We start from the raw sequence: 15,899 nt of genomic DNA on the forward strand, positions 1-15,899 counted from the left end.
TTCCATTCTAAACTTCACTTCAGTCACATCAGCCACTTAAATTTGGTGCAATGTAATAACAAATTATCTTCACATGTAGAGAATCGAGATAAAGAGAGGGGTCTGTTAGCCACTCTCTGGATTAACATCACAGAAAGGGCCAATGGTGATGTGATGTGGTGTGGTGCAGATGATTGCAGTGCTGATTCAGCTGTGTTTGGAAACCAGAAACCAAAAAGACCCTCAATCCCCCAGCCTCCTCTTAAAACCATATTCCGTCAACTCTCTCTTTAATCCCCGTCGACCCCTTTGCACGCCACACTGACACAAGCCACCCTGACTGTCTCCGCCAGAGATCCCTGCCCCTGGGAAAACCCATGAAAACGATCATCACCACTCACCACACCTCTATCTCTGATTCAAGTCGAGACCATATGTTCGGTGCCTCGGTAGGTCCCGTTGTTAACCTCAAGTGGTGAACTTCATTCAAACTTTGTGTTAACTTCTAATCACAATCTAGACACAAATCTCAAAACCTGAGAATGGAAATCAAATAACTCCACATTACAATCAGACATCATTAAGCTTTCCATGACTGGAGCTAGAGCCAAGATATCCAACAGGAAATTGCATTCAATTTCAGGGGGATGTTTCACTTTTACAGTATTCACAGGACTGGCAGATTTTTTTTCCCCCCCTTTGTGGCACATGTTTTCAGACTGATCTGGCTGTCCCACCTTTTAACAAATATAAGTAGAGTTAGATGTGGTTTGCTATTCATACGTACAACTGTATTAAAAACTGTTAACAGGTCCAGTTTAAAGCCAAGCTAAGTATTATTCCTGTGATGCATCATGTGTGGCTAAAACCTGATTTTATGTGGCATCTCCAGTGCTGACTAATGTGAAGGAGCTGTATTGCATTCAGGCCACATCATTCATCTTTTGTGGTTACACACCATTGGTTTCCACAATAACCAACTCAAGCAGAAAACAAGTAGGTATACAGCCTTATGGCTTGAATACATTTCTTTTGCTCATTTATCATCCATACAACACACATACTTTAATACTTACATTGTGTCATGGAAGAAAAGCCTCACAAGCGTTGAAGGCCATGATAACATGTGACAAAGAGATTTTTCAAATGAGAAGCACTTTCACCAACCAAGCTAGTATTGCTATATGGGTGGACAAAGACTGACACCTAGTGGCTCATATAAAAACTCACCCAGAAAACGTGAACTGAGAATGAAAAGAACAAACAAGGTGAGCAAAGGTCTATGTAAAAAAGTTTAATTAAAGGGTTAAAATGCAAAGTTGCGTAGCAGGGCACAAGACCTAAACAGTAGCCTAACTGGCTTTATAATCTCATGTGCACAGTGTTGGGTATAGCATATTTTATAAGTTTTTCCTTCAAGCAACTTTTTTGTAAACTTTCAAGAAAGTTGCCCATTGCCAGTATCTTGTAAGCGTTCAAGAAAGCTTGTAAGAAAACCTTCTTTAAAGCTCTTTTAAACAGCACTCTGTTGTTGAATAGACTCAACCTCAAAATGTGTCTGGCAACAGCTGAGATCCTACCAAAAAGAGAAAAACGGACAAACACAACATTGAAAAAAACAGTTTAGCTCTGATTGGTTCTTCTGGACATTTTGAAAGAGACAAACAACTTTTTTTGTATGCTCATTTTATTAAGACACCTTAACTAATTTAAAGTGCATTTTGATACAAAAAGAAAATCAATTTTATCAATGAAACTTTGATCCACAAAAAGCTGCATTAGAATGTCTACCTTTTTGTAATATTTAAAATCAAAGGTTCAGTCCTGTGGCATTGATTCTCTTCTTCTCGTGAACCTGGATTTGTCTCTGCAAGCTTAACCTTATTTCTACAGATTTTATTCCATATTGAAAAGATTACAAAGCACACAATACTAATCTCTCTCATACCTGAACTGACCTACATTTTAGCTCCCTAGTAACAGTTTTCCATTTCAAGTCACTGTCTCCCAGGGGGGGAAAAAAAAACAAAAAAACACATTTTGCTAGTTCCCATTGTCAATCAGTTGATCTTAATTAATGGTGTTCTTTGTCACTGCTAATTAAGATATAAAATGCTCAGCTAATGAGCAAGTTGTCTTTAGAAAAATATAAAAAGCCTCATTAAATTTTCACTTCCCAATACATACTAGTCTATCAACACAAATACATGTTAAAATTTGAGGGTTTGTTTCCCTTTTCATTCCTCTTCCCTAGCGTCACTTTTTAAATATTACTTACTTTTATATTTTTCATAATTTTACACATAGCAAAACAACAAAAAGATAAAGTAACATAAAGTAACAAATTGTGCAAATACTTTTGAAAAGAAACCTACTTCCACATGTTTCAGAAAGGGCGATAGAGGCTCAAGGGTATCGATTCGAACCTCACTATTACTCACTTTGTCCTGGGGCAAGACACTTCTCCTGCCTTGCCTATTTGTGGTAGTCAGAGATGGTGGTGCAGATTCATCAGTCGGATTGTAGCTTGTAATAAAAAAGCGCTTTGGAGTCCACTGGACTGGACTACATAAAGTGCTACACAAGTACAGTCCATTTACACAATATTAAATAAAAAAACAGCAAAAATCAGTTGAACTACACCGTCTGGCCCTTTTCTGGTTTAAATAAAACAATGAGTCACACAATTTTAACCCAAGACTGTCAGATGAATACATTCTGAAGCAAAGCATTTTTACATTAGTTAACAGGAAAGATTTTTGGCAAGATTGTTTTTTTGTGTCCTGAGTACCGTATTTTCCGGACTGTAGAGAGCACCTCACTATAAGCCGTACCCACAAAGTTTGTTTAAAAAAAAACAAAAAAAAAAAACAAAAAAACAAACTGGAAACATACTTGTATAAGCCGCACCGGGCTATAAGCCGCATGGTTCAAAGCGTGGGAAAAATACGGTATTTGTAAAAAGTCAACGAATGTAATCAAATCAGTTACTTCAAACTGCATGAAAATTAGGCAGCTTTAGAACTTTGGTGAAAATTGTCCAAAAAATAGTTAACAGTTAAAAGGTGGAATTATTAGACAATTAATTACACTGTATATGAATTAATCAAAAGTTTTAAAATCATTCATACATCCCAAATGTGCACATACATTCCCCTGAAAAAGCTCACTTTCTCCTTCTTAAGCATATTTTTGTCATTAAATGACATTTCTAATTCAATGGGATTTACCATGAAAAGTAAAACTGATACTGAGTAACAAAGTTGCTGCAAAAAGAAGAAGCACTGCTTCAAAACACTGGAAAATGAAACTTTCCAGTGGTATCAACCCAGAAAACTGAAGTGACTGACATACTTAAAAGATAAATACGTTAACAATGTACAGCTCAGGTGTTAACAGAAGAAGAGCTTAGAAGAGGACTGGTGTCGTCGTCCTTCTCAGGCTGGCCGTCCTCCTCAGAGGTTCCATCTTCTGACTTTATGGGTTCAGTGGAAACATCCACTCCGATGAAAGCCACTGCACTAAAATGTTCAGAAACAGGAACACATGTGGACAGGAAATAGACATTACCAATTCCAGCTAAAACAGGAGACAAGCTTATCTGTTGTGTCATGGATTTCCATTAATCGTGTTTTGGGAGTTTACAGACACATTGTCAATAAGTTAATTTTTAAGCTAAAATGATTTTCAATTTCATTAAAGAGTTCACAACCTGTGTGCACTTGTAGTTAGCGAGCAACAACAAAATATCTGGGTAGGGCTTTGTTTTGTTTTTTTAAACAGATCACTGTGCAAAGAAAGAAGCACAGCATGTGATAGACATGTAGGCAGTAAGGGGGGTTATGTTTCACGCTACAGCTCCCACATTGACTAAGCAGTATCACTTTGTCTTCTCAGTTTAACAACCGTCAGCAAAATATCCTTTAGTTCAACAGGACAGAGAGCTTCAGTGTCCATGGCACAGCCTACGACACTTTGAAAAGTATTTTATACCCCTTTGATTCTGTCTGAAAGACATACACAAAAAAGTGGGTGGTTGTGAAGATGATACAGCTTTTCCCAATTCTTTTTACTAATAAAAATCTGAACACTGTGGTATACATTCAGGGTCCCTGAGTCGGAAGAATAATTGACAGCGATTCAAACTGCAACCTTTCTTACACCCAGAGAAAAAACATTTTTACCTATCCCTCAATAAAAAAAAATAAAAATACCTGAAGATCTATCTGACTGGATGTAGAGAACCTGCAAACATATTTTCAAGTATTACTAAAGATTTTCAATTGGATTTTGGCCTGGACTTTTAACTGGGCTATTTTAACACATGACTATGCTTTGATCAAAGCATGGTGCTGGAAGGAGAGGTTTCAGCCAGTCTCATGTAATCTGTGACTGGATTTTTCTGTGACTGTCCAATATTTATCTCTATCCATCTTCCCATCAACTCTGACCAGCTTCCCTGGATCTGCTGAAGAACAGGATCCCCACAGCATGATGCTGGCAGCAACATTTTTCACATGGGATGGAAGGATCAAGGTAATGTGCAATGTTAATTCTCCACCATAGAGTTCTGTATAAAGGCTTAATGTTGGTCTCATTTCCTCCTTTTTCCACATTTCTGGTGCTTCCCCACATGACTTGTAGTAAACCTTAACCTGTCATTCACGAGAGGACCCAAATTTGGGTCCTCTCGTGACAGGTTAACGGTTAACCTGTCATTGTGAATGACAACTTGTGAATGACAGGTTAAAAGGAACATTTTATGGGTTTCTTTGAAGAATTACTTTCTTTTTCCCCACTTTGAATTGAAAGATTTGTTAAATGCCTTAGTAATACTTCTCACACCTGAGCAGTAGTATGATTTCACATCTTAGAAAGCTACGCAAGTTGTCAGATATGGTTAATAATTTTTAGGACAATGGTTAAAGTTATACTTTAAATAAGGAACTGTGCCTTCCTACTTCTTAATTTTGAACATTTCTGTTTTCTACAGAAATGACGTGTATTTGGCAATTATGACCCAGCAGAAAAGTGTTTTTGTAATCCAAATCCTTCCTCAAACTCCAGCAGCCAATAACAAGTTGGAGCTAAAACGCTTACACAACATTGCTGAGATCATGCATCTTTGAGTGTAGCTTTATTCCTTTCAAATACCAATCCGTGTTTGAACAAATCAGCCAGCGAAGAGACAACTTCTTTCACCAGGATGAAAACATTGTATAGGAAGGTGGTATGAAGTGAGCCATTGCAAGAAAAGAGCCACAAGGAGCCCTGTGTGATGGGGACAAAATATATGTGGGACACATTACAAAAAGTAACATTTTGGCCTGCATGAAAATCTGTATTTGTGAACAAAAACTAATACTCCTCATCACCAAGCTCATACCATCCCTGTGGTGAAACTAGGGGATGGCGACTTCATAATGTGGTGATGCCTTTTCATCAGCAACTTAATACTTTAAATCATGTCCTCAAAGAGTTAGGAACAATTTTGCATAGGATTGTGTTTGTATAAACTTGTCAACTAACAATTTTTGCTCTTCTTTTTAGATTTATTTCACTGGGAGTTTGATTTTATTTGTGTCTATTTTATGAATTTCTTTTCATTTAGGAAACAAATAGTTGCTACATGCAAGAGTCAAACGAAAGCCTGATATGACAGTTTAGTCTTGTGGTGTGAACACTAGGAAAATCAACTTACGCAATCGCAGATAAAGGAATGACACAGAGTCCTGCAGCTAAGAGGAAGGCAAAACCAGGGTACCACCCCACCGTGGCAGCATAGATACTGTTGAAGACCGCAGATCCAACGTTGTTAAATAAACTCTCCAGAAAGGAAAGATAAGCAAAAAGGGCTCCTGGAAAAAAAAAAGAAAAAAAAAAAGAGGAAATCAGTTAAGCATAACAGTGACAACTAAAGTCAATGTTATGATCCTTCAAGTCCTTTCACTTCTAGGATGAACAGAAACTTTAAGTGCTTTGTTTTCCAAGTGTACGCTGAAACGTTAAGGACAGGACACACACCAGTGGACTATGACTCTTTAAACACAGACATGCATCCATGGTGTGTGTCCAAAAGCGCACTTGCCTTGCTCAGACTTGGAGACGATCTTTGACATTACCGAGCGGAGAACAGGGAAAGGCATTATGGACAGCAGCATGGGGATCCGTACTGCAATAAAAAGAAAACAAACAAGAAAATTAAATAAGAAATTTTATGAAAGCTTTTGTGCAACTGCAAACACACACAATCACTGACGGAAATTAATGTTTCAGAGCTATAACGAGTTTCAGCGTTCATGTCTTTCATAATAACCCCCCTGGCAGTACTATATCTAAACCAAACAAAGCAGAGATAAGAAAATAAGCAAAGCAGAGATAAGATGTCATGATTACAAACATAGTAAAGCTTACAATTCAGTCATCTAATAAAAGACCCTGCAAACTCAGTAGCTTCTGAACACCTTACAGGCCAATAAACTTAGCTGTCAATCTGTAACCAGAGAGAATAGTCTGTAGTGTTTTTGGTAAGAATTTTTATTTTTTAAGTGCTGTTTTTATCTTGTTCAGTATTTAAAAGCTATTTTAGATAAATTGGTCATAAAATGAAACAGAAAACATAAATTACAAGGCCTGAAATGTGACAAGTATGGTTGCTGGATTTATGCAGCTTAATTAAAAAAAAAAGTTTAATTCATTTAATATCTACATTCCTCAGACAGAGACTCATATTTCAAGTGTTTATATCTGTCAATTTCAAGAATTAAGGCTTTCAGATAATGAATTCAGTTTCTTAGAATATTAGATTATAATAATTCAAATCTATAATGGAAATAATTTATAGGGCAAGGGATATTTACTTGTATCCACGTAAATAAATATATCCATCCATCTTTACCCATTTATCCTTGTAAGGTCACTGGGGTATATAGTGAATCATCATTTACTTGTGAATCATTTTCTTCCACACTTCCACATGCTTGGATAAACCCTTCTGACCTGTCAGCTTCTTTACCAATTATCTTTTTGTTGTTTACTGTCTGATTCTGTTAAGTGTCTGACTTTCTGGTGGACAAATGTCAACTCAGTCGTCTTCTTCACAATAGTGTCATCTATACTGTAAAATGTTTGTATCAGAAAAACAACATCAACATATCATTATGTGTGTAATGAGTCTATGTAATATAAATGTTCCACTTATTGAAATAAATTACATTTTTTTTTATTACTTTTCAAATTCTTGGGGTTGCATTTTTGTCTAGTTCAAGTAACGACTGTGCAAAGTTTAATAACTTTAATTACGACTCGGCAGCTTAAACTCACCTAAAAACATCAGAACTGTGGTCTTTGCAAACGCCACCATGATCAGTCCTGACAGCACAGACAGGATCCCCAACGCAACGATCAGCAGCTGCGGGACTCCACAGTATGTGAACGCCGACACTCCCAGGAAACTGGTCAGGAACACCGTGGTGGACAGTGCTGAGCCATAGCCAATCAGAATCTCAGTCCAGCACAGTGGCTCGTTTAGCTCGTATAGCGTCACCAAGGAGATGCCTCCAATGTAGGTGAAGGTGAAGCTGCTGAAGATGATTATCAGGAGGGCTAAAACTATTTTACACTTGTAGCTTGCTCTTGCAAAGATCTGGCAGAGCCCAAAAATCAACTGTCTCAACCCAGGGCGCTGGGGAGACCCGTCTATATCACTGCCATCAGCGGGAGTGTTTCTTACCGTCTCCTCCAGGATAAAAACTGCATAGACTAGGATCAAACACTGGCACAGGGCCGAAGTTAAGAAAGGCCAGTTAAAGCCTGCAGCTCTCAGGAAGTAACCTGTAGATATTGCGGCCACTCCAGACAACAGTCCAATCATCATATCCACTCCAGCCATTCGCAGCGTCTTCTGCCGGTCATCTTGGCACAAGTCTGCTATGTAGGCAAAGCAGCCTCCCAGGAAAGTGCTGATACCCCCAAACAGAGAGCTAAGGAAGGAAGAGCCGATGAGAAGGTAGATGTTGAGCTCAAAGAAGGACACAGTCAGGAAGGTGCTGGTATAAATCAGCGTGCCGATCAGAGGCATAACGATGGTGATCTTGCGTCCGCCCCGGTCGCTGTAGGCCACCAGCACAAGAGTAACGATCAAAGATGGGATTGTGGAGAGGAGCTCCGAGTAAAGGGAGAAAAGAGACGCCTGCTTCTGCACCTCCTGGAAAAGCAGACACAGGGAATTTAGGTTAGAATAAAATCAATTACTGCTTAGATGCATACACTGAATGTTCTAGTGTCGCGTCATCACCCCAATTATCCCAGCAGACTTTCGCTGTTGCTTGTTATTGTTTTATTTTAAGTAAAGAACTTGTTTCCTTTACCCTAACTGAAAAGTACTCCAGAAATTGATTGATTGATTGACACAGGTTTACAGCAATATTTACAAAGAATTAGTGGGTCTATCTGCTCTTGTAGAGAGTCTACAGTCACCTTCATAGTAGACATGCTGCATACTGCTTTTTAAAACTGTAGTTTTAACACCTAAAAAGAGCAACGAGAGGGGTCCCTTTAGTTTTAAACCACTACAGTCAATGTTTTTGACAGGGAGATGTTTCTAAACAGATCGATTTGGCTTTCTTGTACACGAGGGTCTTCTTTCAGCCAGATATCTGGCAGTTTACAGAAACAGGTGGATCAATGATCTTTAATCTATGCTCCAAAGATCTTGGAAAAAAAAAAAAAACTCTGCTGACTGACACTTTAATTTGAGTTTTAAACCAGTATAACACAAAAATGTTAGAGAGTCTGAAATCTTTGTCTAATACCTGTAAAACCTGTTATTCAGATGGCAGAGATTGTGAGAACAAGTGAGGTTTTTCTCGAGAAAAAGCAAGAGGAACAAAGCTCTACTGCTACGCAGGTGCCATTGTGGCAGCTGTGTCTTCAGATAAAAACAGATTATTCTTGTGTGAGTGCGTTTCACTTCCTACTTTTATTTTCACATTTGTTGATGGCATGACATTACTAGTCCATGAATGCATGTTCCTTTTAATCTGCTTAAAATCAAATTATGTTGGTGCGTTGAACACTGCAAGCTGCTATTGGATCGGAAATGATTTGAGATTATGTTGTTAGTTCAGGGTGTTGAAGTCAAGTTCAGAAGGCTAAGCTTGAGTCACATGTCTGCTTTGAATATCAATTAAATGTATCCACCAAATTAGCATTCTAAAGTATTTTGCAACAAAAATGCTATTGTAATGAATAAACAATGTTGCTCAGGTGCAACAACAATATACCCTTTAACTTTGAAATATTAAAGCTGCATAATTATAAATTATGCAACTTCTCAAACCAATTAATTGCGGGGTATGAAATTAAAAGGGGTATACAAATGCTCACCACATTATCAGATTTTCATCTGTGGGAAAAATTTAAAAAACAAAAACGAACAAAAAAAGAAAACCTGGCCAAAACTTTGTGTGAAATGTGAAAATTTTCCAGGGATGAAAATATTTCAGCAAAGCTCATATGCATTGGTCATTAGGAGTTGACCAGTTTTTACGGATTAATAAACAGCATAACATCCAGCTAGAATTACAGAATAATATTGATTTTTCATGATGGATAGTTTTTTTTTCATGAAAATGTTAAAAGACATCAGTACAGAGAGCTAGAGGGAATCACATTTGGGACTGATATTTATTTACATAAAACAACAGAACATTATCAAAATTTAAATTAGATAACCAATAAACATATCCTCTCCTTCCTTGCATCCTTTCATTATGAACGAACCTTATGGAAGTCAGTCTGGTTGCTGCTGCTGTTACTTGGAGCACATCTGGAGGTGTTGTCTGAGACGGGATAGGGAGTGTTGGTCAGCTGCTGCCAGAGCCTCCTGTACACATACTGCTGGACCAGCGGGTAGATGAGAAAACTGCTAAAAGCATACAGAGCCACCACCGGCTCCACCAGGTAAAGGCGCTTCATGTTGAGGAGGTATAAATTAAAGTTTCTGAAAAAAGCAGGATAAGAACATGAGATATTTAGAGATGCATACACATAAACCGGGAGCCGAGACTGGTCTTTAAAAGTACTAATCATTTGTTTTCACGAGCATATTCACTCACAATAAAAAGACAGCATGCAAATTAACCAGCATAATTTAATCTTCAAGTGTATTTGTGTCAAGGACATCACAAGAGGCATATGAAATTGAAATTACATGATTTAGAACTGAATTTCTTTTTATATGGGGAGGTAACAGAAAAATCTGAATTTCTTCATTTTATATGCGTTTTCAAATATGTTTAGGGTTTCTTTTCAATTCTTTTTTAATTCTTAAGTCACATGTCCTTAATTTTCCATAAATCTATGTTGTCTTGAACAGATGTTCAAGAACACATCTTTTCAAGAAAATAGATGTTTTTTTTTCCTTTCTTTTGCTATAAATATGTAGTTTTTTTTTGGGGAAAAAAAAAAAAAAAAAAAAAAAAAACATTAACCAAAGCAAAGGAAACGTATAATTCTTGAACAGCTCTTGTTTTTCTGGCTACAGGTGGGAGATTTTTTTTTTTTCTTACTGCTTTCAGGTTTTGATTAGAACTTGAAAGGATAAATTGTGACTGTGGGTCTTTTTTCTTTACTTTCTTCGAATGCTTCCAAATTTCCCTAAATTCTATGGGTTCCATAATTTGATAAAAAAAACAATTAATTTACAAAATTTAACAACGTCAAAATAACGCTAATGCTTTATGCCCTTTGTGATTTCACCAAAAACATGGAAGACTTGTTTTTGTAGATTTTCTCTCAATTACATAACAACTAAAATGCAAAACACATCTAAAAAATTACCCTCATATCTTCTGTAGGTGAAAAACTGCAGAGAGCTTGATTGATTCTACATAAAAGTCTGGCGATAGCTTTAAAACATAAAACTGATCCATAGCTAGTCATCAAATAGCAAACTAATTTTCTCACTGATGCATTGGGTGATAGAAAAACCGCAATTTGTTGCTTTAAAACTGCAAATCAACAAAACACATTCACACAGCTTAAACAAGATAGCATAATATTTACATTTGTCTGCTCGTATTACTATCGTTATGCTAAGAGAAATGTTATGATCAAACCTTGTCCGCCAATTAGGAAGATAACACATAATTTAATAACCATAAGAGAGTTTATTTAATGGGAAACATTAGCAGATGCTGTGGGGTGAACGGGGTTAGTTCGATAACACACGTTTAGACGACATGGCAAAGCCTTATTGTATAGTATTCATATTAATCATAATATTTTGCAGAGACAGTGCAGTATCAATACCTACCTTATTAAATAGCCAATTCAGTCATGTTATTGCTCGATATTCACTTCCAAACACTGTTGTGTTTACGAATAGGCTGGAGGTCTTGTTATATATGCCAGCGCGCAGGGTTATGAAAGCCGGCTGTCCCGCCTCTGGTCTAATCTGATTGGTAGAAAAAACTGCAAACCTTCTCTAATTGGATGTGAGTAACTGTCTATTATGTTTAAAGGCGGACGAGTTCATATTTCTAGTTTCTTTCTGCGTATTAATTGTAGTTTACATGTGTGCCTGTACAGTTGTTATCAGTAACGTTTACTAGCTTTTAAAGGCAAGTACTTCAAGTTTTGTTGCAATTAAGGCACTTCCGTCATATATGGTTTTAGAAGTATTACGGTAACGTGAGGCAGGGCGTGCTTTACTTTACGTCCGAATGTACCACTCCGCCAACACACCGGGAAGGATTTTGTTGTGACAGCGGTACAGCGACCCGGTGGGGAGACGGTAAGACGGGGTTTATAGTACATTTATTCTGTATATTTTAATTAAGCCAGATAGTTGCTACATAAAACCAACATTTAGAAATACATGCAAGCGTGTGTGTTTTACATGAGCGGGACTAGATAAGAAATGCGATAGTAGCTGGTAGTTAATCATCCCAGGACGCGCAGGTAGTGCCACCATCAAAATAATGAAACCTAGCGAATCATAGCCGTCTCTGTGATTTAATCTGGCTAAGTTGGCTAACGTTGCCAGCTAGCGTTAGGCGTGCGAAGGACAGCAAATACTTTCTTCACATACGAGTAATTCACCTGCTTCGTTTGATGGCTTTGCGTTGCATAAAAATGTAGCATTGTGTGCTAGCTGGTAGGTTAGCGGTTGCTTCGTATGCTGCTGCTGCGTTTTGAAGTCGTGACTATCAGTCAGGGAAGATGATCTGCCACTTCCCCGGCCTTTAACTTTCACCATCTCCCTCTATCACTGCTACCCTGCAGCGAGTCTGTTAAAATAAATATTAGTTTGTCATCTCTGTCGGGCAGTGTCCTCACTGATCCCCCCTTATACGGATGACTTTGCAGCCTAACTTTCCTTCTTGTTCCTGTAATTGTTTGGCAAGTTTCCCTTATTTGCAGTTTAAGGGAAACGTTTCGAAATACAATAAACTGTCACTGTTTTATTGTTTATACAGTCGTCTTAGATTTTGAGACACAAATAGTGGACTTATCGATCCTTTCTGTAGCAAGCTGCAAACAACTAGAAGTTGGTATTAAAATGTAGGTTTACCCCAAACTTTCTGCTGTCTTTGGTACAATGGATAAGCAAGATAATGGTATTATGCAAAGCATGCCGTGTTGTGCTTTGGTTTTCTTCTGTTCAGGCTTGCCATACTCTTGAGATGGAAGACTGCTGCTCTGCTCACCCATGTGCAGTGGCCTTCATTGTCTCAATCTTTAAAAGATGTATTGTCCTATTCAGAATCAGAGTAAAAAAACTGATAAGATCAGAGGTCCATTTGCTAAGATATTATTCAAATCTCCGACTTTATGTTGTGCAGGCGGCATTATGGTCTTATCTGTTTCAAATGAGTTTGGCTATCTGATGTCCTTTAGCCTTGGATCACAGTGCCATGGTTCAGCTGAGCAGCGATTGGCACAACCTGGAACAAATCCACCAATTTTCTTAAATGTAAACCTTAAACTGTATCAAACAATTGATCATACACACAGACTTTCTCAGTGTTGTTCCTGACCTTGTCTGTTCCTTTATGACAGTAGTCTAGCTACGTTCTGATGGCTGCTTCCTGCAGAATAACACACCCTGTCACACAGCTTCAATCAAATAGCTCAAATCAGCTGGTTCTCTGAACATGACAATCCTTCACATATGCTTGATCTCAATCCAGTGGACCAACTTTAGGAAACATTTGTAATGGAGGAATTGCATCACAGATGTGCAGCTGAAACATCTGCTGCATTCTGCGGTGCTATCATGCCAAAATGACCCAAAATCTCCACTTGTCTCTGACACCTTGCTGAATTAAGGCAGTTTTGAACCTCAAAGTGTGTCCAGCTTGCTACTAGATAGGTATGGCAGTGGGTATATTTATGTGTTTAGAGATGCACCGTTCAACTGAATTGACATCAAAATCAACCACTAAAAGACAGAACATTTTTTTTTCTTTTGATTAAATGCATCAAAAGTAAGTGCTTCCCATCCTCTTCAGTTTGTAAGTAAATTAATTAACGATTAACCTTTTCTAAATTAGTGAGAAATTTAAGAAAGGTTAGGTACATATGCTTAGATGTATAAATAAGGATTTAAAAAAATAAGTATTTTCTGTTTTACCTTAAATAAAGATCCTACTGTTAAAGTTATTCAACAAAAATCTTAAAATAAATGTATTTTTATGTCTCGTGATCACTGATTCTTATTTCTTTCCTTTGTTTCCAGGTAATAACATAGGATTTTTTTTTCATCTTGGATCAGCTATGGCTTTCAGCAAAGGATACCGTATTTACCACAAGCTGGATCCACCACCTTACAGTGTCATAGTGGAAACGAGGGCGAGGGAAGAATGCCTCATGTTTGAATCAGGAGCTGTTGCCGTTTTGTGTAAGCCATCTGTTTTTTAATTGAGATATGATTGACACTATCTTTAGACTGCACCTTCAAGCAGTGGCATTTCAATGGAAGTATGACACAAGCGATTCATCCTAGAACATCTGTCAACTACTTACAAATGATATATTTGAACAGGCTCTAATAATGTTTTCTTCTTACCCGTTTTGTCTCTTTTAGCGGCGGCGGAAAAGGATGCCATTAAAAGTACTTATACCAGGATCTTTGATGCGTATGGAATCCTTGGTGTTCTCCGGCTAAACCTGGGTAGGAAAACAGAAAATGATTGTTCCCTAAATGGTTCCAGGCAACCATGATGCTTCTCCTCTGGTTTGTGGCACTGTTGCTCCTTAGTCATAAGCTGCTTTCTTCCGTCCTTCATGTGACCTTGAAGGGTGTTGTTATCACAACAAGGAACCAGCGTGAAAGATTAAAGCTCAGTCTTCTTGATGGCTGAGATTAGGCTGGCTGCTGAATTCCTGTTATGCAGTAATGGCATCAAAGTTCAGTTAACCATTTCTTGTACTTTTGATCCCTCAATTTTGCAGGGGACTCCATGCTGCACAGTCTCGTGGTTGTGACAGGATGCAGCTCTGTGGGGAAGGTGCAGGATTCAGAGGTCTTCAGGGTCACGCAGACAGACTTTATATCTCTGAAGAACGATCCAGGTGATGAGGACCGGATTTCCGAGGTGCGCAAGGTCCTAAACTCAGGACACTTCTACTTTGCCTGGTCTGCTACTGGAATCAGCATGGATCTAAGTCTCAATGCGCATCGCAGGATCCTAGAAGACACTACAGACAACCGCTTCTTTTGGTAGAGATGTCAACATTTCTCTGTTTAAAGTTTACAGAATAGCCTTTAGGCGTGCATTTGTTTTGTTTTTTTTCAAAGATTGTGATCTGTTTTTGCTACTTTTTATTTAGTCATCTTTCCCTCTTTGCAACCAAACAGGAACCAGTCTCTGCACTTGCACCTCAAACACTATGGAGTAAACTGTGATGACTGGCTGCTGAGGCTGATGTGTGGCGGCGTAGAGATCAGGACCATCTATGCCGGCCACAAACAGGCCAAGGCTTGCATCTTCTCTCGCCTCAGCTCGGAGCGAGCCGGCACGAGATTTAATGTGCGAGGAACCAACGATGACGGACAGGTGGCCAACTTTGTGGAGACTGAACAGGTTAGTCACGGCTTCAGTCGACAAGTTCCTTCTTTTCTTAAGTTATCACACAGATGGAAGGCAAAACGTTTAACAATTTCAGTATGATTTAAATCTATTTTTGTCAGCAGTTTTACTTTGTCTGAATGAAACCCCTAGTAATTCAGTCTGCCCACAGCTCTTACTGAGTCAGTCATTAAATATTATTGATAACATTAAATTTAGGTATTTTATTTTGCAAATAAATAAATAACTCAGCTTATCGATTGTCTTCCAAGTTATGTTGCTATTCATTCCAGTTTCAGAATATTTTTATAAATGTATATTTAATCGTTGTGTAAGTGATTTTAGTTGTGTAATTACATTCATTCATAAAGAAAAACACTAAGGATTTCTCTTGTTCTTTCCTTCAAAGGTTGTCTTCCTAGATGATAAAATCTCATCGTTCATCCAGATCCGAGGATCCATTCCTCTTTTCTGGGAACAGCCAGGAATCCAGGTACAGATGGTATCAAATGCTGAAGTATTAATGTAATGTAAGGCATTTATTCAAATTATAAAACATTTTTGATGGTTGAAGTTTTCTCGATTTTCTGGATGCTTAAGTCATAGGTAGGACTCAGGATTGTTTACTGTGGCAGTGTATGTTTGCTGTGTTTTTTGATTAGTTGGCCTCTTCGTACCTCCTCTTTGCAACTTCATGCCTTTCTTCTTCCACTTCATATGTTATTTAACCTTTTCATAGCCATTAACTTAAATAATTTCATAAAGTTTATTGTCCTTTGTCGTCAAATATTTTTAATGAATTTTGAAGAGAAAACGTGTAATTTAATTTTGTTCATTTATTTT

At 37.9% G+C, this 15,899-nt stretch overlaps 2 protein-coding genes across 3 annotated transcripts; one reads left to right on the forward strand and one right to left on the reverse strand.

Moving 5' to 3' along the window:
* Positions 1-3,077: 3,077 nt before the first annotated feature.
* Positions 3,078-11,417, reverse strand: LOC106954808 (solute carrier family 46 member 3-like). 2 transcript variants are annotated; one of them, XM_015044590.1, is made up of 7 exons: positions 11,297-11,417; positions 9,763-9,982; positions 7,303-8,185; positions 6,068-6,151; positions 5,681-5,837; positions 3,319-3,500; positions 3,078-3,273 (listed from the first exon to the last, which is right to left on the reverse strand). In XM_015044590.1, the coding sequence occupies exons 2-6, from the start codon at positions 9,955-9,957 to the stop codon at positions 3,365-3,367; spliced, it is 1,455 nt and encodes a 484-aa protein (XP_014900076.1). In that variant the 5' UTR covers positions 9,958-9,982; positions 11,297-11,417; the 3' UTR covers positions 3,078-3,273; positions 3,319-3,364. The 2 variants fall into 2 exon arrangements, with proteins under 2 accessions (XP_014900076.1, XP_014900074.1); XM_015044588.1 differs by having other exon boundaries at positions 3,078-3,500.
* A 241-nt stretch (positions 11,418-11,658) lies between these two features.
* On the forward strand, positions 11,659-15,600 carry LOC106954809 (synaptojanin-1-like). Its single transcript, XM_015044591.1, has 6 exons — positions 11,659-11,776; positions 13,724-13,885; positions 14,072-14,158; positions 14,440-14,707; positions 14,846-15,071; positions 15,466-15,600. Exons 2-6 carry the CDS (start codon positions 13,762-13,764, stop codon positions 15,583-15,585), a joined length of 825 nt encoding a protein of 274 aa, XP_014900077.1. The 5' UTR covers positions 11,659-11,776; positions 13,724-13,761; the 3' UTR covers positions 15,586-15,600.
* The last annotated feature ends 299 nt before the right edge of the window (positions 15,601-15,899 follow it).

The sequence above is a fragment of the Poecilia latipinna genome, unplaced genomic scaffold, assembly GCF_001443285.1.
Source record: "Poecilia latipinna isolate Pla-1442-1.1 unplaced genomic scaffold, P_latipinna-1.0 Scaffold682, whole genome shotgun sequence".
NCBI lineage: Eukaryota > Metazoa > Chordata > Actinopteri > Cyprinodontiformes > Poeciliidae > Poecilia > Poecilia latipinna.